The sequence below is a fragment of the Neophocaena asiaeorientalis genome, unplaced genomic scaffold (genome assembly GCF_003031525.2).
Source record: "Neophocaena asiaeorientalis asiaeorientalis breed wild unplaced genomic scaffold, Neophocaena_asiaeorientalis_V1.1 scaffold87, whole genome shotgun sequence".
NCBI classification, from domain to species: domain Eukaryota; kingdom Metazoa; phylum Chordata; class Mammalia; order Artiodactyla; family Phocoenidae; genus Neophocaena; species Neophocaena asiaeorientalis.
This window is the reverse complement of record NW_020175432.1, coordinates 5043910-5065111: the sequence shown is the minus strand read 5'-3', so window position 1 is coordinate 5065111 and position 21202 is coordinate 5043910. Positions and strand designations below refer to the sequence as shown.

At 50.8% G+C, this 21202-nt stretch overlaps 1 protein-coding gene across 4 annotated transcripts in view; it reads left to right on the top strand.

The window, feature by feature from the left end:
• CACNA1A (calcium voltage-gated channel subunit alpha1 A) overlaps positions 1–21202 on the top strand; it is a 234454-nt gene that overhangs the window by 165104 nt on the left and 48148 nt on the right. For all 4 annotated transcript variants that reach the window (XM_024767374.1, XM_024767375.1, XM_024767377.1 and 1 more), the window contains exons 20-26: positions 1279–1742; positions 3397–3535; positions 4904–5033; positions 9487–9546; positions 10317–10423; positions 19063–19162; positions 20897–21057. In XM_024767374.1, coding sequence (XP_024623142.1) covers positions 1279–1742; positions 3397–3535; positions 4904–5033; positions 9487–9546; positions 10317–10423; positions 19063–19162; positions 20897–21057 — 1161 coding nt within the window. The remainder of the gene's footprint in view (positions 1–1278; positions 1743–3396; positions 3536–4903; positions 5034–9486; positions 9547–10316; positions 10424–19062; positions 19163–20896; positions 21058–21202) is intronic.

Here is a 21202-nt window from a genome sequence, read left to right as displayed (position 1 = left end):
ACAAAAAAAAAAAAAAAAAAAAAAAAAAAAGAAGTGACCAGGCATTTACCATGTGCCAGTCCCTGTTCTGGGCACTGAAATCACAGCTGTGAACAAGACAGACAAAAATAAACCCCTTGCCTTGCGGAGCTGATGTCTCAGTGGGCATTGAGGTCGGAAAAGCTAAGCAAGGACCTTTAACTTTTTCCTCTCCTTCTCCAAATGCACTGAGCGCTCAGACTCTTTTCTCCTCATGTCCATCTGCATGGTGTTAATTATTTGAGTCACTGAGGCACCCAACCCCTACCCAACTCATCTTTCCCACTCTCCACCTTCAGCCATACCAGCCTCCTGAAACTCAACGAGCTTATCCCCACCTCATGGCCTTTGCACTGGCTGTTCCCCCTGCCTGGAATGCTTTGCCCACCACACTTGTATCCCTGTGAGAAATTACCTTGTTCATTTACTGGCTGTGTAGCCTTGGCAAGAGACTTAACCTCTCTGAGCTTCAGTTTTCTCATCTGTAAAATGGTGCTAGTAATTATCCCTCTTAGGGCTAAGGACGAAGGGGTTATTACAAGGCAAGTGTGTTACTGAAATGTCTGCTGTTATTATTTCTATTGTTATTTTTTATTATGTTAATGTACTATGTGACCTGCTTTCCCTAACTGGAATATTGGGAAGGGGCATACTTACTACAAGAATTTAAAGCCATGAGGCAGGGAGTTCCCTGGCAGTCCAGTGGTTAGGACTCCACGCTTCCACTGCCGAGGACCGGGGTTCAATCCCTGGTCAGGGAACTAAGATCCCACAAGCTACATGGCGTGGCCAAAAAACAAAACAAAAAGATAAATCCATGAGGCAATTCCACCCCTAAAGAGGTGGTGTCCCTGTGTCTGCTTTAGCCACTCCTGGAAACATTGTGTGTCCCTGTCCTGCCTCAGAGCTAATGGGAGACACATAGGCAGGGTCAGGGAGGTTTGGGTTGGAGACATGCGGGCTCTGGCAGAAAGTTCTTTTCCCTTCTGATTTCTCCATGAAGGAGTAGCCTCATCTCTTAGGAAGCAGCCCTCCTGGCAGGAGAAGCACCACACTGAAACCTGGGAGGGTGGGCACTTACACTCCCACGGGGTCTTGAGCCCTAACAAGAACAGACCAGGCACCGGAGAGTTTTCAGGACACGGCCCCTCGACCGCCAACTTGTACCTCGAATGGTGGAATCTTAGGCAGGATCTGGAGACATTCCCTCTATGTTCTAACTCACTTATGGGTTCTTTTTCATTGGCCTGCCTGCCACAGAGAGAACCAGGGCTCCGGGGTCCCCGTGTCGGGCCCCAACCTGTCAACCACCCGGCCGATCCAGCAGGACCTGGGCCGCCAAGACCCACCCCTGGCCGAGGATATTGACAACATGAAGAACAACAAGCTGGCCACCGCGGAGTCAGCCAGTCCCCACGACAGCCTCGGCCACGCCGGCCTGCCCCAGAGCCCGGCCAAGATGGCGAACAGCACTGACCCCAGCCCCACGCCTGCCCCACCTGCCACGGCCGCCAACCCCCAGAACGCTTCCAGCCGCCGGACACCCAACAACCCGGGGAACCCGTCCAACCCCGGCCCCCCCAAGACCCCCGAGAACAGCCTTATCGTCACCAACCCCAGCAGCACCCAGACCACCTCAGCTAAGACTGCCAGGAAACCCGACCACACCACGGTGGACATCCCCCCGGCCTGCCCGCGCCCCCTCAATCACACCGTCGTCCAAGGTATGAGCTCCAATCTCACACGTGAGCCGGCCCCCTGGGCTCAGTCCCCAGAGGCTCAGTTGGGTGACTCTGGACAGTGACTCCACCTCTCTGGCCTCAGTTGCTTCATCTGGAAAATGGGTAGAGACATAGTTCCTGCCCCCACAGGGCTGCTGGGAGAATTAAATGAGATAATATGCATACGATGCCTGGCAAGTATACAATAGGTTAGCAACATTTCCTGCATCCCAAATTCCCACAGGGGAGCCAGGGGGCCACCATATTTGAGGAGCCAACGGATTCCTCTGATGGAAATCTGGGGGAGTCAGATGATTCTTGAGGCCGGCGCTGTCCAAAAGAAATGTGACACAGGCCGCCTATGTAATTTTAAACTTTCTAGGGGAGTCCCCTGGCGGTCCAGCGGTTAGGACTCCATGCTTCCACTGCAGGGGGCACGGATTCGATCCCTGGTTGGGGAACTAAGATCCCGCAAGCCGAGTGGTGCAGCCAAAATAATTAATTAATTTATTTATTAAACTTTGTAGTAGCCAGGTTAAAAGAAAGAAAGAAGGGACGAAAGGAGAAAAGGAGGGAGGGAAGAGGGAGGAAGGAAGGAGTGATTTTAAAAATAAAGAAGAAATAGGTGAATTGAACTTTAATAGTTAAATCGTATTTAACCCAAAATACGATTGATTTGTATCCAAAGTGTTAACATGTCAACGTGTCATCAATACCTTCTGAATTATTAACGAGCTGCCTTACATTCTTTTTCTCGTACTCGGTCCTGGAAATCTGACGCGTTTTTACACTGCATGCCACAGTTTGGACTAGCCACGTTTCAGATGCTGGACAGTGCAGGTCTAGGACCTTGAGGGATTGGCTGTTTTTGCACCCCCCCAAAAACTCCCCCTTGTAAGATTACGATCTGAGAAACACCAGGAATTCGGAAATTACCCTGAGCTTATTATTTTTAAGATGATAATGGTAGCCCAGTTCTATGCAAAAGCTGTCCGTGAGTTTGCTCTATAAATGCTTGCCACAGTCCTACAAGGCGGATCTTGTCATTGTGCCCGTTTCACAGATGAAAAAACTGAGGCTCAGCAAGGCTCAGCCTGTCCACGGACCCATAGAGTGGCTAGGCTGCAGGATCAATGCTCAGGGGGCTGGTGCCTCACCCCACTCAGGAGAGGGGTGTTAATGGGGGGAAACCCTGCAGTTTGACTGTGGGAGGGGCTCAGTATTCCCGTCTGTAAAGTGGGGCTCTTGCCTCCGCCTGCCTCCAACTGACAATATAAAGGTCATCAAAGGCTGGGGGGTAGGTCTATGTTAGTTTCCCGTGAGGGTCCCAGCAGACTCAAGGCTGTAGAGTGGTTGAGAGCAAGCACTCTGGGGCCAGGCTACCCGGGTTCAAATCCCAGCTTTGCCACATCCCAACCATGTGACCTCAGGCAAGCCACTTCACCTCTCTGTGCCTCAGTTTCCTCATCTGTAAAGTGGGGATCATAAAGTACCAACCTCATAGGGTCAGGTGAGGATTAAATGGCATAACAGGGTGCCTGGCACATAGTAGGCACTTTGCGTCAGCTGCTTATTGCCTGCTCTGGAGAGTAGGCAGGAGCCCAGAGGTTTGTGGGAAATCGTGGAGGGAGCCCTGTGTTGGTTCTTGTCCCAACAGTGAACAAAAACGCCAACCCAGACCCACTGCCAAAAAAGGAGGAAGAGAAGAAAGAGGAGGAGGAAGACGACCCCGGGGAAGACGGCCCCAAGCCCATGCCCCCCTACAGCTCCATGTTTATCCTCTCTACGACCAACCCGTGAGTATGGCCCATGGCCAGGGCAGGGGGCCCAGGGCTCCCACTGGGGCAGTGGAAGTCAGGACAGAGGGCAGACCCAGACAAAGGGTAGTGGGGGAGAGTTGCCTCTAAGACCATTAGTCCCTAGGAGACCTTTGAGCAAATTAAAAAAATGATGTCCCTTTCTTAAGTCATATAAGATAGAAACTTATCATAAAGTACTGATTTTGTTGGAAAAGACCCCCTCCTGCCACCAACTAAAAAACACTGTCATAAATATCCCCATCTACACTGTCTGTGATGTGAGAGGTGTCCCTTAGAAATGGCTGCCTTGGGCAGTGCACAACCTGTACAATTGTACATGGCAGCCCTGGTCCCTGAGCTCTGCTCTACAAGGATTTGGATTTTGGGTAGATGATCTCTGAGTTCACGGCCCTCTGTCTTGGGCATCCTTGAGGAGGCTGGATTATTTAGGGGAGAAGTTTATCGCATGTATGTCTTGGTGGCTCAGAGGTTGTTTTAGAATTGCATTTTTCCAAAGGGTATTTTTTGAAACCCTGGTCCCTCAAAATGCTTCTTGGCAAAGGAGAATCATGTCAAATAAGCTGCAGGGGAAACTGCTTTCTCTAACCTGCCTCTTGGAGCTCACCCTGTGCATTTACTTTTTTATGTGGTGGACATTATCTATTTTAATAAAGAGATTCTTATGTGGCACTTAGCACCAGGCACTCTTCTGAATACTTTACAAATAAAAAAATTTTCTCATAATAACCCTGTAGGGGTTGGTACTTTGCTTATCCCCATTGGACAGATGAAGAAACTGAGGTCCAGAGAGATGAAGTCACCCGCCCGAAGTCAAACAGCAAGCAAGTGGGAGAACCCAGACAGACTGACTCCAGCATCCTTGTTCTTAGCCACTCAGCCCTGCAGCCATTCATACAATCTCATGACATATTTATCATTATTAGCTCCACTTGAGGTTAATTATTTCATTATTCTCTCATTAGCATATTAAAGACTCTGATAAGGCCTGCAATTCATAATTTAAGTAACTAACTTTTTTGGAGCCCCTACCATGTACCAGGCCTATATTAACTCTTTTGATCCTCACATTCTTGTGAGTTAGGCCCTGTTGTTATGGTCATTTCACCGATGAGGGCACTGAGGTACGATAACTCGCCTAAACAGAGATGTGGATATCTTCCCTCGCTGAGGGCTCCCCTGCCCCAGGAGGGTCCCCAGATGAAGGAGCTTGTTACTCTGTTGGGTGTGGGACCTTGGGAGTTAGAGATCTCAGATAGTGGTAGGTGACATAAGGAGATTACAGAGGAAGGGGCTCAATAGCCCGTGGTCTGAGTGGACCTCTGCACGCCTACCTGTCCCCAACAGCCTTCGCCGCCTGTGCCATTACATCCTGAACCTGCGCTACTTTGAGATGTGCATCCTTATGGTCATTGCCATGAGCAGCATCGCCCTGGCGGCTGAGGACCCCGTGCAGCCCAACGCACCGCGAAACAATGTGAGTCCCACCCGGCAGGTTCCTTCCAGCCCAGCTACTCCGTCACGGGCCACTTTCTCCTGCATCATAAAAGCTGATAGCTAGGGTGGAATAAATGTTGGGTGCACCCCTGGGCACAGCTTTTGCGGCCACTGGTTGGGAGGGGAAGCTCTGATTCTCTTCTTGAGGAAGGATGTTCCTTGCGACTGTGGTTCTGTGTGCCTGGTGGGGAAGAGGTGGCCGAGAGGGGCTGAAAAGTGCTGGAATTCCTGGTGGGGGGAGTGAGTCTGGCAGGATGTGGAGATGTACAAGCTCTGCATGGAACGTGGAGGGTACTGAGACAGAGGGTGCCCCAGAGGCATCTCCTCTGCAGTCAGGTCTCACCACGTGGACCTTTTCATTTTAAGGCGAAGCTTTGAAAGAAAGGATTATTTTGACTCAGAGGCACCTCCTAAACTTTGAGCTTTGGGGAGAGCTAAAAAGCTCTCCGTTTGGGGTCCCAAGGTCTGCTAACAGCCCCTGTCAGTTGAGCACTTGCTGTGTCCCAGGCACAGCCCCAGGTGCTTGGGGTATCCCCATTGGACAGATGAGGAAACTGAGGCTCAGGGAGGTTTAGTGACCTGTCCAGGGTCACACGGCAGAATTCCAATTCTGCCCCCACTAGATCTCCCGCTGCTTCCCTCAACTGTCACCATTTATCAAACACCTTCTGTGCTCATGTCCCCCCTTAAGTCCTGCCATGCAGGAATGAATGTGTGCCTTGGTTGAGAGGGGAAACCAAGGCACCAGCAGGCCAGGGCATCACAGAGGCCGGACTGGTGTCAGCGTCTCCTTCCCCAGCTCCTTCCTCTACCCCCATCAGCCCCCACACGAGCCATCTTCCTCTGGGAGTCAGGCCCTGCTGCCCTCGCTAAGTAGGTTAGGAGCCTTGGCGAGGCTGGCACGTCCCATAAATCAAGCCCGTCCTTAGCTTACTTTGCACTTTCCCTTCCTTCACAGGCCTGCCAGGCCCCCTGGGGACCCGATGGGGGAGATGGAAGGAAATAATTAGAACAAGCCTCCTGAAGGAAACTGGTACCAGGGCAGGGCTGAGGCTGCACTCTGTTATCTCCTGCTGCCTGGTTTCAACTAGGGACCCAGGGAGCCAGGCTTGGGGAAGGGGCGTCCCAAGAGGGATCCGCAAACCCCCTGCTGGCTCTAGGAGACTGGAGCAGGCTTTGTCTCTGGCAGGGAGGGGATGGGCATGGAGGGTCCAGGGGGACCACTGCAGCTCCTGGGACTGTAGAGAACCCTGGCAGGGCTCAGACCAGCCCCCATGGAGCGTTTGCAGAGCTCTGGTTCCCCTGCCCCATCCCCATTGCTCCATCTCACAGTTGAAACATCTCTCCTCGAAGCCCTCCCTCTTCTGGGCTTCCCTGGCTGTCCAGTGGTTAAGACTCCACACTTCCACTGCAGGGGGCACGGGTTTGATCCCTGGTTGGGGAACTGAGATCCCACATGCCGTGCGGCCAAAAAGATAATAATAATTTTCTTTCTAAAAGCCCTCTCTCTTCGAGAGCATGGTAAAGCAGCTGATACCCCGGGCCCCCTCCCGAGTTCTTTTTATTAGCTGATCTAGAACAGGCCTCAGAAAAGTGCACAGAACACGTATGATCCATTCATTTATCAAGTGCACTCCCCCACGTAAGCACCACCCAAGCCAAGAAGTAGAACAAAACTGAGCGTGACCACAGGCACCTCTTGGATCGCCCCCATCCCTTCCCTCTGGAGCTCGGTTCACAAGTGGGAACAAGGTCTTCAGACATGTTTGGGTGTTGTGAGTTGGGACAGGTGGAGGGCCGCTACTGGCCTCGAGAGGGTGGGGACCAGGGACACCGTTCATCACCCTGCAGCGCACAGGGCAGCCTCACCACAGAGAATGACCTGACGCCTATTGTCAACAGTACTTGAAAAACCCTACCTTAGAGGTATCCAAATCCCCACTTCTGGAAGGAGCATTTCTTAGCTGCTCTGATTTTCCCACCTGTACGTGCATCCTTAAACACTAGAATTTTTTTGCCTGTTTCTAACACGGAACAGATGGGATAAATTCTATGCATCTCTCTGTCACCCAGAATCGTGTCCACCATGAGATGAGCATGTATTGATGCTGGTAGTGACAGTCATTCTTTTCCGTTGCTGTTGAACGTTCCGCTCCATGCCATCATTTGTTTACGCATCTTCCATTTGACGCACATTTGGATTGTCTGCGGTTTAGAATGCTGTCACGGCATCCCCTACCCCCAACATGGGGCCCCTGGGCTTGACTTTCTCCAGGGTCTAAAACCAGAAATGGAGCTTCTGGATCATACATAGAATTTACATGTGGTTGGCCCCAAAGGTGCAGCCAGAATGTTTACTCGCACCAGCAATGTACAGGGCTCCCGCTGCTCCATGGTCTTGCCCACACTTGGTGCTGTCAGCTCTCTCGTTTAGCCAACCTGGTGGGTGTGGAATCTCATTGGGACTTTGATTTGCATTTCCCCGGGATAAATGAGACTGAGAACCTTTTTGGATTCCAGTGAGCTACAGAAAATTGCCTTTTGTAGAGGTCAAAAAGACCTACACGTTAGATACGGTTGAACCTAATTTCTTGGTCTTTTGATTTCCTCTTGCTCCACTTATTAAGCTCTCCAGAATTGGATTCAGCTGACCACCTGGCCTGCCTTTCCCCCCACCTCCTTTCCTTCCTTCTTTCCTCCTTTCCTTCCATTCATTGCTTTATTTAGTAATTATTTAATGAGCAACTGCTGTGTGCCACGTGCTGAGCTAAACATCAAGGATTGACAGGGTATGAGACAGTCCCTGCCATCTCAGAGCTCACAGAGCACTGGGCCTTTATCCATGCTGTGCCCTCTGCCTGGTGCACCTGAAATGCTCTCCCACCACCATCCCCTCAGCCTTCCCAGAACCTTCCAGCCCCTGGCTGCACATCCCAGGAAGTTAGCCATCCTGGCCGCTCTGGCCTCCACTGGCCCTTCAAGCACCACACATAATGAGAATGTGAGTGGTGACCACACAGATCGCAGATCCCAGCTCCTGCAGGACCCAGTGCAGCCACAGCTATTCATGCATTCGTTCAGCAAACATTTCTTGAGTATGCCTGGCCCTGTACTATAAGCTGGAGATGCCACAGGGACAGATAAACATCCCCGCCCTTGTGAGGTTGACTTTCAGGTTGGGGAGGTAGACAGTGAGATTATTAATAACTATAACAGTGTGTCAGGATGTGACAAGTGCTAGGGATGAGGGATATGGGGGAAGGGGTAGACTTGGTGGAATTTTAAACAGGCAATCGGGGAAGGCCTCACTGAGAAAGTGATATTTGAGCCAAGTCGTAAAGGAGGAGAGAGAGGGAATCAGTTGGGACATGGGGAAGAGCATTCCAGGCAGAGAGAACAGCCTGTGCAAAGGCCCTGAGGTGAGAACATCCAGGGTGGCAGAATCAGAGGGAGCAAGGGGGAGAGTAGGACAAGATGAGGGCAAGGAGGTGGACAGGCAGATTGTGCAGGGCCTCGGAGGCCACGAGGAGGACTTTGGCTTTTACCTGAGTGAGGTGTGAGCCACAGAGGGTTCTTGAGCAGAGAAGAGGGTGGTGGGTGACCGGACTTGAGTGCTCGCAGGCGCCCTCTGGTGGCCATCCTTAGTAATTACCAGCCCTTACTTCTCCAAGGCAAATCTGATGAAGTCAGTCCCCTGCGCTTACCAACGTGCTGGGCACTGTGCCAGCACACTCAACATCCTCATGCCAGGGTCACACCATGGATGTGCTATGGCATGGCCAGGAAAGGGGCCAGAGTGCAGGATGTTGCCCGTCCAGACAGAAACCACTAATGCCTGGTCTTGTGTAAAGTGGTGGGGTGAGGGAGAATCAACCCACCCTGCTGAGTGTGTGGCCCCGGAGTGGGGAGGGAGATGGGCACCACAGTGAGGTTTGTCCCCAGTGTCTGTCCTGGACGGCTAATCATGTTTAGGAAACCCTGTGTGGGAACAGTTACTCACCCAGGAGACCCAGCAGGTCAGAGGCACTGGGGGATCAGACCTGTCACCCACAGAGATGCAGGCCTCCCTGAACTTCCCTGGGGCCACCTCTAGTCCATATAGTGCTTTGGGCAAATAAAAAAGGCACCCTTGCCTTTAGTAAGCAGACCAGCCTGGTAGAGTGATTTTTTTTTTGCTAGGACTTTGCTGCCATCTGCTGGACTGTTTCAGTCACAACATACAAATCTGCCCTGAGACAGTGGGAGGAGGCCCTTGGGTAGTGCACGACCTGCCCAACCGTACATGGATGCAGCATTTCCTCATGTGGATGGAGATTCTGCTCCCTGGGGACTTTGTTGGAGGCCACACACCCCAGTGGACCAAGGATAGGTGCACGGGGGCTCTGCTGGAGCAAGCCAGTGATCGGCTGCTCCCTTGCTTTTATCCCCTGCAGGTACTGCGATATTTTGACTACGTTTTTACAGGCGTCTTTACCTTTGAGATGGTGATCAAGGTGAGTGCCAGGGCTCCACAGTATTCTGCACCCTCAAGAATGCCACCCTGGTGCAGGAGGCTCTCCCCAGAGATTAGAAATGCTTGGTGTGTTTGAGGAACATCAAGGAAGCCGGTGCATCCAGAAGGAGTGAGAGAGGAGGGTGCGGAAACCAGGTCAGGGAGATGAGCAGGGAGGGACGAATCATGCAGAAACTTGGGGGCCACAGGGAGGACTTAGGCTTTTATCCCAAGTGAGGTGGGAGCCATGGAAGGTTCTGAGCAGAGGGACATGATTGGACTCAGGTGTTCACAGCCACCCTCTAGCCTCTCTGGGAGGGCAGGCTTGAGAGGGGGAGCAGGGTGGGTGGGACCCAAGAGAACTGGGAGCAGGCGATTGCACTGGTCCAGGCAGGAGATAATGGGGACCAGCCCAGGGTGGTGGCAGAGAAGGTGGTGAAAAGTCGGCAGATTCTTGGAAGGTTTGGAAGACAGAACCAACAGGGTTTGCTAATGTATCTGATGTGGGGTGAGGAACCCAGGGGGATCCCAAGGTTTTGACCTAAGAACCAGCAAGTCAGAACTACCTTTCACAAGGTGGGAAGGCACCTTGGGCAGGGGCTCTCGCTCCTCCCCCAGGTCCTCTGGCCACCGTCCCAGCCCTTCAGGATGAGGTGGTCCCATTGACTACCATGCCCCCTCCTGTTGCGCCTCCTCCTGAGGCTGAAGGGTGGATGCTGCTGCCCAGGGTGGGGATGAGGGATCAGAGCGCTGTCTCTTCTCCTCCCGTAGATGATCGACCTGGGGCTCGTCCTGCACCAGGGTGCCTACTTCCGTGACCTCTGGAACATTCTTGACTTCATAGTGGTCAGTGGGGCCCTGGTGGCCTTTGCCTTCACGTAAGTGTCCTCTCGAGGACTCCTCCTGCCTCTTCGTCCCTCCGTCCCCAGCCCATTGAATCAGGGGACGTGTTCTCGGGGTGTAGAGAAGGGGAGAGTGGGCTCCAGGGTGGTGGGAGGCATCCGCATGCCACTGGGAAGAGCTTCGATTGGCTTCTGCATGATGCCCACCACGGAGGAAGAAGGAGAAGCCCTCCCACCTTCTACCTCCTCACACAGCCATGCCACCGACCCCTTGCTCTGCTGCTTTCCGTAGACTAGCCCCACCGGGACATCTCATCTTCCTTCTGCTCTACAAGCTCTGCCCAAGCCACTGTCTCTTTGGGGAGCCCCTCAAAAGACAATCAGGAGACGAATGTGCATGAGAATTTGGATTCCCCACCCTGTGCCCGAAGGCCCTGTAGTTATAGACCTGATGACTCCCCTTGTGTGTCCTGAACTTCTCCTGGCAGTCCGAGGACGCTCTGAAAGGTCATGCCTCATCATGCAGCTCCAAGATGGTGCCCGAATTCTGGGCAGCCATGTCAAAATCGTAGCTGGGTTCTGAGCAGCCATTCCAAGATGGCACCCAAATTCTGGGCAGCCATTTTAAGATGGCACCTGAGGGCTCAGTAAGCATTCCAAGATGGCGCCCAAAGGCTTAGTAGCCGTTCCAACGTGCGATTCCAAGATGGCATCCGGGGGCTGAGTAGCCATTAGCTCTTAGGGCCCTGGTAGCAAACTTAGCAGTACATTCCTCAACTTGTAGACGCTTGGGGCAGGATGGAAAAACCTAATCTGCCCCTAATCCAGAAACAAATCTTCTTAGGGACCCTGTCTGTGCCCATCACAGTGGACCATTCCCAGAAAGAAAAGCCTCAAAGGGATTCGGACCCACCTCACCTATAATAATGAGAAATCAGGGGCTTCCCCTTTGCCTCTGCCTCCTGGGCCCCTTCTCAGCAGACCTGGAAGAGTCCTTGAATGGCCCACCTGACCAAACAATGAGGACTTGGTTTTTCAGGAGGCCAGTGTGGTGGCCCGTTTCCAATTTAAGGGCTAAACTGGGCCATTCTCAGATCCTCCCCTGGGAACACAATGAGATCAAGTTGTGTCAAAAGAGCAAGAAATCTCCAGAGTTTCTGGATGCCTCTGAGCTGGTGGAGATGTACCATGAAGGTCAGGAAGCTGAATGTATTTCTGACTCTGGCCAGACTTCCCACCCCCTTTCTCTTTGTCTTCTACTTTCTCCTCCTTTCTGTGTCTGCTCTTTTCCACCCCCTCTCCTTTTCTCTCTTTCTTCCTCTGTCCCTCTTCCACTCTTCCTCCTCTCTCTCCCACTTTTTTAAGTAATTGAGTATTTGATCATTAGAACGATGGAAGAGATCATCTCAAAAATTGAAGAAGTTTGGCTACATTTTCATTAAGATGTCCTGTAGGTTTAATACTAATAATAATCAAAGTGCACAGGAAATTAGAGGAGAAAGATTACCACAAATAAGGTATCCATGGCCTTCAGATATAAAAAGCAATTACAAATCAATAAGAAACACTGAACCTTAATAGGTAAGTGAGCACAGGATTTAACACAGAAATTTCACAGAATGCTGACTAATAAAAATGAAAAAAAAAAAAACCTACCTCATTGGAATTAGAAGATGTATAAAATACAAACAAGATACAATTTGTTTCTTATCAAGTTAGCACAAATTTCTTTCCCCAAAAAAGATTCTAAAAGGTAATACACTGTGTGTATGAGAATGTAATGAACTATGCTCCTCCCTCTGTCCATCAGTTATGTGAGCAACTTCTACGAGGTGTCAGTCAGGCACCATGCTAGGTCCTGAGAAAGTTTCAATTCTGAAAAGCCAAAACATTTGACAGCCCTCATCCTGGAGTGAATCCATCTCAAATCCCCTTCCCTCCCTTGCTCCTGTTTCTGTCTTTCTTCTTCTTTATCTTTCCCCTTTTCTCTCTCCTTCCCTCTCTCTGACTCCCTTTCTGTCTCTCTCTCTCTCTCCACCTCCCCTTCCCCTCCCTCCTCCCATCTCCCCTCCCTCTTCCCCTCTCCTTCCCTCTCTCTGACTCCCTTTCTGTCTCTCTCTCTCTCTCCACCTCCCCTTCCCCTCCCTCCTCCCATCTCCCCTCCCTCTTCCCCTCTCCTTCTTCCTCTCCCTCTCCTCCAGACTCTTTTCTCTCTCTCTCCCTTCCATCCTGTCCTTCGCCTTGACCTTCTGCCTAACCTGGGCCCCATGGCCTGGAGAAGGCAGACACTCTGCCATTTGCTCTGGCATCAAAAACCCAGTCCCCACCATGTTCTGACCTGGGGTAGTCTTCATGTCCAGGGAAGGCAAGTGTAGGCAAGCACCCGTCCCACATTTCCTCCAGCCCTCCAGGATGACGTCTGCCCAGCAGCCCCCAGGTCCCCCAGAGCTCAGAAAGATATCACATCCATCTCTCCACACACAACACCCCCCTTTGCCAGCTGTGCCCTGGGTGGTGGGTTTTGCCCTCCGTGGCCACCACTGGGTGTAGTACAATAGAGGTAGCGTCTGCTGCCCATCAGTTCATCCTTGACACTTTCCTTCCAGACCTCTGTGGGAGCCAACAAGCTTCAGTGCTGAAGAGGGGGCCCCCACTATTGCCCTGTCCCCTCTCCATCCCTCATTTGGCCTCCCAATTTGGGAAAAGTGTGGCCTTCGAAAGACCTGGGAACAAGCCTTTCAAACCGTAGAGCTTTACCATGATGGGCCACCGTTCCCCTGGAGCTACAATTAGGCTCAACTTTAAGCAAACCTGATCTGCGAAAACAAAATTGTTTTTCCACCCAGAATCAAGCAAAATGGTTCTTTGCGTCTGCAAAAGAATCTGTCACAGGGAGCTGATTCTGTTTTTTAATTTTTGAGCTTTTGTCTTAAATATAAAGTTATACAAGGGCATTCAAAATGAGCCTCCAGCTCAGAGAAATTTAGCAGCGTCTTTGTAGAGTCAACCTGTGAAGCTGGTTTTATGAAGTTGCTACAGGCATGAAGCCAGCCAGTTAATGCCATTGAAAATCCCTGTTTCCAATTGTTTTTTTTAATTCCTATGTGAGGAAAGGGGCTGGACAGGGATTTAAGATCATCCCTATGAGTCCCAGTGAGCTCGTGGATCTTGCAGGAACTGGGGTGTGTGAGATTTTGCCAGTGGGGTCCTGACAAGTGTTGGGGACTCTCTTGGGGTTTTAGAAGAGCTGACAACCTGGGGAGCGCCTTTATGTGATGGTCACAGGGATGGAAGAGGTAGACTCTGAGACCCCACCCCTGCCACACCCTCTCCACCTCACTGCCAAGAATCTGTCACTGCCACTCCTCCTCCAGGGCAGGGCCACAGGCCGGGCACAACTGGCATGCACCTTGATCAAGCTGCTCCTGCATGCCTTAGGCCAATCTGCCAGAAAGCCAGAGAAGGGGCCCCCCACCCAGGCTGCTACATTTTTCCCCAGAAAAGTTTCAGAATCCTCCCTCTGCCTTCAGGTTTCTGGCCTCTCTTACCTGAAAAGGTCTCTCGCCCTACAAGGACTTTCCTTATTGTCTTTCCTTGTTACCAGACGGAGGTCACATCGGCAGGAGTAGGTGTTGCTCTGAGAGTCTCCACTTGAGTGTCCAATCCCAGAGTCCTTTGCTTCTTTTCTTTCTGTTCTTTTAACTCACATTATCTGTCCTATGTGCCTGTCTCCTCATAGACAAGGCTGAGAACCCCAACAAGTGTTAAATGAACCTGATGGTGTTAGGAAAAGCTTCCAGCAAGGCTGTCCGGTTTCTCTCTAGATGTGCAAGTCCCTGAACCTCTCTGTGCCTCAGTTTCCCCGTAACTTTGACAAACCTGACTGGGTAATAATGATAGTGACAGCCTCCATTTACTTAATCTTTACAACCCCACGCAGGAAGTTCTCTTAGTATTCCTTTTTTTGTACATGAGGAAACTGACGACCAGAGAGATTGTGGAGGGCAGTCAGCTGTCAGATTGAGGGTTGCTGCCCATCTCCCAGCACTGAACATGGAGACTTTCACAAGTCAGCAGGATGAGGAGGCAAGGATTCTGCAGTGCTGTGACTGTGGCCCCGTCTCGGACATGGGGAAATGATCCCCGCGGTCCTCCAAGGGATGTGTCGAAGCTCTCCCGACGGCTTCCACCCCTCCTGCACCTCCCCCAAATATCTGTGTGAGTGTGTCCTGCTCCATCTACTGACTGTGTGCTGTGTCCATGCGACCACCATTAACACACCATTTCATGAGTCACCGCACTTGACATCATGCTCTGTGCCCATGCAACGGGGTAGCCAACTGACATTTCTCAGCAGCTGGCAAATCATGACCCTGCCCTCACTGCCAAGAGTCCATCTGGGGCTGCCACTCCTCCCTCAAAGCGGGCCAGCACGGCCGGCAGAGCACCCTGATCAAGCCACTCCTGCGTGCTCAGGAGCCCAACTGCCAGGAAGCCAAAGAAGGAGCCCCCAGGCTGCCTTTTTTTTTTTTTTTTTTATCCCCATCCTCAAAACAGCCCCTACCCCTGAAGGCATTCTTTTGTGTGTGTGTAATGAAATGGAAAGAAGATTAGCATGCAAGACACACAAACCTGGGTTTGAATCTCAGTCTGCCACTTCCCCGGCTGTGTGACCTCGGACAAGTCACTTTCCCTCTCTGAGCCTCAGCTTCCTCATCCGGAAAATGGGTATAATGGTACCACCTTGCCACAGACAGTTGCAGTGACATTCAGAAGACTCACATATTACACCTAACATCATCCATCAGGCTGGGCAGAAATCACTGTCACTGAAAAATTCCTCAATAATCCAAAAAGCAGAATCTATACAATTCTATCTATGCAATAATTCCTAGATATGTTAAGCTTTGAAAGCCACTGAGGTAAAACGAAAGGTAGCAGGGGGAAGAAAAATCCAGTGGGAATATTTGTAAGACCCATTATGTTTTTAGAAATGTCACTAACTTCAAAAGGGGGTGGCAGGTGGGATATTCTGTAGAGAACCTGCTTGGCAGTAGGGCTTCCACTGTTCTAATGGCAATCAAGTTTCTTGCACCTTGATCTCCAGTCATGGTTGGAGGGTCATAATGAGACTGAACCTTGATTCCAAAGATGAGTTGTACAAGGGGCCACTGCCAGATGCAGAGAGCTTCCCCCAGGCCCACATTTTCCCAGAAGGCTCTTGAGAGTTGCCCCTTAATTTCATCCCAAATTGGAACTCTTAGCTGCCCCCCTTCTCCTTCATAACTTAGGGGGTAAAGCCAAAGCCATAGTTACTGTGTATCAAGCATCAGCCCCCCAAAGGTCTGTTTTACAGATGAGAACAATAATTAAGGGCAGTGCTGCGAGTCAAACCCAGGTCCCCCTAACTCCAAAGCTCACCCCCTTCAAGACATTCTAAACGACTTCCCTGGCAGTCCAGTGGTTAAGACTCCATGCTTCTGATGCAGGGGCCGCGGTCGGGGAACTAAGATCCCGCATACTGCGAGGCGTGGCCAAAAAAAAGACATTCTAAAAATTTCCAGTCCCAGAACCTCTGGAGAAAAGGGGTTTTTCTCCAGCTCTTGGCAGGGACCTTCAGTGGCGAATTTGCCTTTGGTAGTTGATAATTTTGGGCTGTCCTGCTACTTGGAAATTCGGCTTTCTTGGTGCTGTTGGGCAGTGCCGGGGGCCAGCCAAAGGCAGGGGACGGAACAAGCGTCTTGCAGATGGAAGGATGGATACCATCCAGGGCCACGAGCCTAAGGCGGCCCCTCCTGGTGCCCAGGCAGGGCAGGGGAGTGCCCAGGTGTGTGTGCATGTATGTGTGTGTTCTGTGTTCTTTCTTCTGAGGCCGCTTACGATCTGTCTCTCCCTCCGACGCCACGTCACCAGGAGCAGTACACGGTAAAGTGCCTCTCTCTCTCTCTCTCTCTCTCTCTCTCTCTCTCTCTCTCTCTCTCTCTCTCTCTCTTGTTCTGTCTCGTTCTCTGTGCTCTGATGCAGCCACACTGGTTCTGGGCCGGTTTCTGTAGCCTTGTGTCATTGCCACCGTCCTGTCGCCTGCAGTGACCAGAGTCCCCTCAGCCTGCTCCCCAAGGGGCAGGAGCCTGGAGGGGTCTTGGCCACTGCCTCTCATCAGGACCCACCATTTAGCCCAGTTCTTGGAAGAGAACATAAAGGGCGTGGAAGGGGGTCTCCCCATGGTCTTATTTCAGTAGGGCAGACGAGCCGGATGGGTAGTTATCAGGGGAGTGAATGTCCAGCTTCCCAAATGGGAGAAGCGTGGACAGTCCAAACAACCAGGGCTTGGGCTTTAAGAGGAGTAAGTAACCCTCCCACCCCACAACAGGAGCATCTACACTCTCAACTAAGTGATTTGAAAATCTGGTTGTTTTCTGTAAGAACACCTTGGTCAAGCCATTCCTGCATGCTCAGGGGCCAAACTGCCAGGAACACTCTTGAGGATTGTTCTCAGCCTCTCCCCAGGGAGAAGTGCCTCCTAGGAGAGAGACCCCCAGAATGCCCATGGAGTCATTTTTAGATGAGTAGATGTGCCCCAGGAGGTGTGTTCCCAAATGTTAGCAGTTTGGCCCATCAAGATTTTAGCCCGTTCCACATACAACCTAGATGTCCACTTGCTTGACGTTTTTTCCACCAACACATAGTCTAAACTTCATTTTAGTTTTGCTAGAACACTTTATGCCATCCCCTTACAACCAGTATTGTTAACCTCAGATAGAACAGGCAACTGCCAAAGTGAATCCAACAAGAATGAAACAGTTGCGTGACAAGTTGTTACATTCAAGCTGGGTTCTTTGTTAAAAGGGAAATTCGTGTTAGGGAGGCATTAAAGACCTATGAACACATAGCAGAAACTTCCTCTCTGACCACAACAGGAGGCCTGAAAGATAACTTGAAGAAAACATAACTGTTTCCCTGTGTGATCCCGTTCCTTAATTGTGTTCATGATCTGCCTGAAGATATCTCAGTGACTCTCCTGACATGTGTCTCATACTTTGGGTGCACAGCCTTGAGATAATAATGATTGATGACTTTGGTTTAGAAAAGAAAATCCCATGTTCAGACTGCTGAATCCTGGAGCACGGTTGTGGCTGGCAGGTTAAAGTCCAATTCTCTTTTCTCTGAAAGATGAGAAAAAGGAACCCTAAAAAAAGCAAATGTCACGAAGAATATTTTTGCACCTGGATACCTGGGCACACCACGGTGGGTGTCTCTGGGGCAGATCTACTCATGACCCAAGAGAACTGTAGGGAGATGTTTGCTAACTGGCCCCCAAAGACCTCTGATCTGGATCCATTCACATGTGTCCTGAAACTACACACCAGGCACATGCTGGGGGCAGAGACAAGAACCAAGGTTAAAGGGAAAATGAACACATAGGAGAAGAAATCACAGTTTCACCTTTGAAGAGTTTTCTGTCTAAAGCCAGAAGCCAATGACAGGAACAAGGTGATTCTGAAACAGCACTGGGGTCTGGCAGAGCCCAGAGGCAGTCAGTGGAGGCTGTCAGATGAAGGGACATTTACCTTGGCCTTTGAGGGCTGCATCGTTCTGTGAATGAAGAAGTGGAGGAAGGGCATTTCTAGCAGAGGGAACAGAAGCAAAAGAATGTGGCTGGGGCTTGGGTTGTGTAGTAATCAATGGGAACGCAAACAGAAAGGTAAGTTGGACTAGATTCCTAAGAGCCTTGAATGCCGAGCTAGGGGTTTGCACTTCTAGGAATTCAGCTGCTCCAGAAGGAGTTGGAGTAGGAGAGTGACATGGTCATTGGTTTGGGCCACTGTGTGCAGAAAAGATGAAAGAAGAGAGAGACAGGGAGTGGGGGGGGGAAATTTGGGAGGTGGATAATGGGGGTCTGACCTATGATGGTGCCATGTGTAGGAGGGTGACCCGTTGGGGATGAGGATGGAGGACAGGAAGCTGAACACGAGTGTTGGGTTTCTGGCTTGGGCAGCTGGGTGGGTGGTGAGTTCCATTAATCACAAGCCTTTGATGGCCACACCCAATGCCTTCCTTTTGGGGGCGCTTGAATCATGGTTGGCTAAGGGTGTCATGATATCTGCAGTGCTAAGACTCGGGCCCAGTAGACCCTGGGCTGAACCCCTATGCAGCAGTCTGAGCTCAGATACCCTGAAAGAATGAGGCAGAGATTCGACATCTGATGTTCTGGTTCCTTCCGCTCCTGTGGGCTCAGGGAATAGTGGGGCAGCGGGTGGGGGAAGGGAGCTCTGGTTTAAAGGCCACTTTAAGCATTTCCTGGATCCTGTTGGAAGAGAGAGGAATCCCATTTTCTAAAAGCTCACTAAGACCACCTCCAAAGAGAGCACACAGGGGGCAGCCAACTTCCTTGTGCTGGATCCAAGAGCCACCCCATGCAGCTGTACAGGCTCAGCCAGGGCCCTCAACAAACCCTGAGACCAAAACCACAAAGGGCCATCTACTCACTAGCTCTTGAGCCCAGATGTAGCTGGGGAGCTGACTACTCTTCTCCGGGAAGGACATGGCTATGCCAGGCCCACCCCAGACTCCTAAGCCTGGGAGGGTGGGGCCACTTGGGGCTGTGGACCACCCACCACCCAGCCTGACCTTGGCTCCCTCTTTTCCCTTCTCCCCATTCTAACATCCCTCCACAGTGGCAATAGCAAAGGAAAGGACATCAACACGATTAAATCCCTCCGAGTCCTTCGGGTGCTACGACCTCTTAAAACCATCAAGCGGTTGCCAAAGCTCAAGGTGAGATTGGGGTATGTGGAAGATCTATCAGGGTTGCCACGTACAGTTGAGCAGGTTGCACACTGCTCAAGGACAGTACGTTGAAAGGGATGCTGCTAACAGCACAGCCATTATATGTGGATATACTTATTACTACAACTCTCCAGTAGATGGCAGTAAAGTGAGTTCATGGAACAAAATCTGTATATCATGGTAATTTTCCAATAGATGAAATGTCTCTTGCAAAGTTGAGATCCCTTTTCTTAATTCCCATGAAGGCATCATGTGGATACAGGGCATAACCCTAATCTGGGAAGCAGGAAACTAGGTTTCTGGTCCCACATAGCCTTTAACTTTTCACCTGCCTATTCTAGGGTCCAATATCTCCTGTTCCAAAATAGCATGAACCACCAGAGTCTTTCTTAATATCTTGCTTTAAGACACTTTATTTTTTACCTGAGTGGATTTATTTTAAAAGGAAATGCTTGTCAAGTTTCTTAAGTTGGAAAACCAAAACCCACTGTTAATAGAAGGTAAAACTAAATATCTGTTCAAAATAGAACTGTTATTAAAATCTAGCCCAAAATAATTGCCTGACAAAGACTTTGAGCATGGATACTTGCTCTTTCTTGGTTAGAAAGGAAAAGTACAGGGACTTCCCTGGCGGTCCAGTGGTTAAGACTCTGTGTTCCCAATGCAGGGGGCACAGGGTCGATCCCTGGCCAGGGACCTAAGATCCTGCATGCCGCATGGCGCGGCCAAAAAAAAAAAAGGAAAAGTGTAAATGTTAGGTGTTAACACAGTAACAACTAAGGAAGACTTTCTCCTTCACTCAAAAGGATTGAAAGTATTAGAGAGAGAATAACTTTGCGACCATGTGATTCAGTGTTACTTGGTCTTGGGCTCCTATAGGACCTGAAAGTACGTCTGATATCACCGGTGGTGTGCCCCTCCCCCATGATTTGGAAAATAATGATCCGAATGCCCCCTTTTTGTTGATAAATATTCAAAGAGGAAATGTGGCCGCCCTCTGGACGGGAAAGCTTGCTTGCATTGAGATATGTGGAACCCAGAAGTAGCCGGTTCAGTGGCTCTTTGCCTTTTTCTGGGTCACAGCCCCCTTTGAAAGCCCCATGAAAGCCATGCACTCTCTCCCCCCGGGGGAAGCCGGCAGAGCTAACGTGTGATTCCAGTAGGCTGACAATCCTTGATGCCTACTTGTAGTTAGGACCCGCTGTGATTTAATAGCAGGATGTGGTGGGGAACATTCCAGGCTGGGACCCCTGCCTTCTCTAGAGGAGGATGGAAGGATTCCATCTTACGCAGGGCACGTGAAGTCAGCTCGCAAATCCAGAGTGCCCCCAAGTGATCAGTGGGCAAAAGGGAGGGGACCACAACTCCAGATTATGGGGAGGGGAGTGACATGAAGCAGGGACACAGAATGAACAGGAAATGACATCTTCATCGAGGACCTTTCCTCTTGCCCTGAAGAGCCATGAGCTTACCTTGGAGAAGCTCGGAGAAGCGGCCCCATTTCCCAGGGGTTAAAATTGGGGGTTTTCGATGCATAAAAACTCAGAATCGGGTCGAGCCCCAACATTTCTCAGAACTGCGTGGCCTTAACCGAGTAACTTGGATCACGTCCTTGCCCGTAAAATAGGAATAATGACAATACTTGGGTATGAGGAGCGGCTGGAGGTGGAGGCCGTGCTTGTTCCCAGCCCCTCACGCTGTCTCTCCCACCCCACCCACCAGGCCGTGTTTGACTGCGTTGTGAACTCACTCAAGAACGTCTTCAACATCCTTATCGTCTACATGCTCTTCATGTTCATCTTTGCCGTTGTGGCCGTGCAGCTCTTCAAGGGCAAGTTCTTCCACTGCACTGATGAGTCCAAGGAGTTTGAGAAAGATTGCCGGTGAGTCATGACTCTCCTAGGCATCCCCATCGGTGGCAGGTAGGGGGCGGCCAGATGCACCAGACTCTTTGTAACCGAAAGTGGGGTCCGGCTGCTCACCGCTCAAAAGCCAATAGAGAGGCAAAGTTGGTAGCAAGGAACGTTA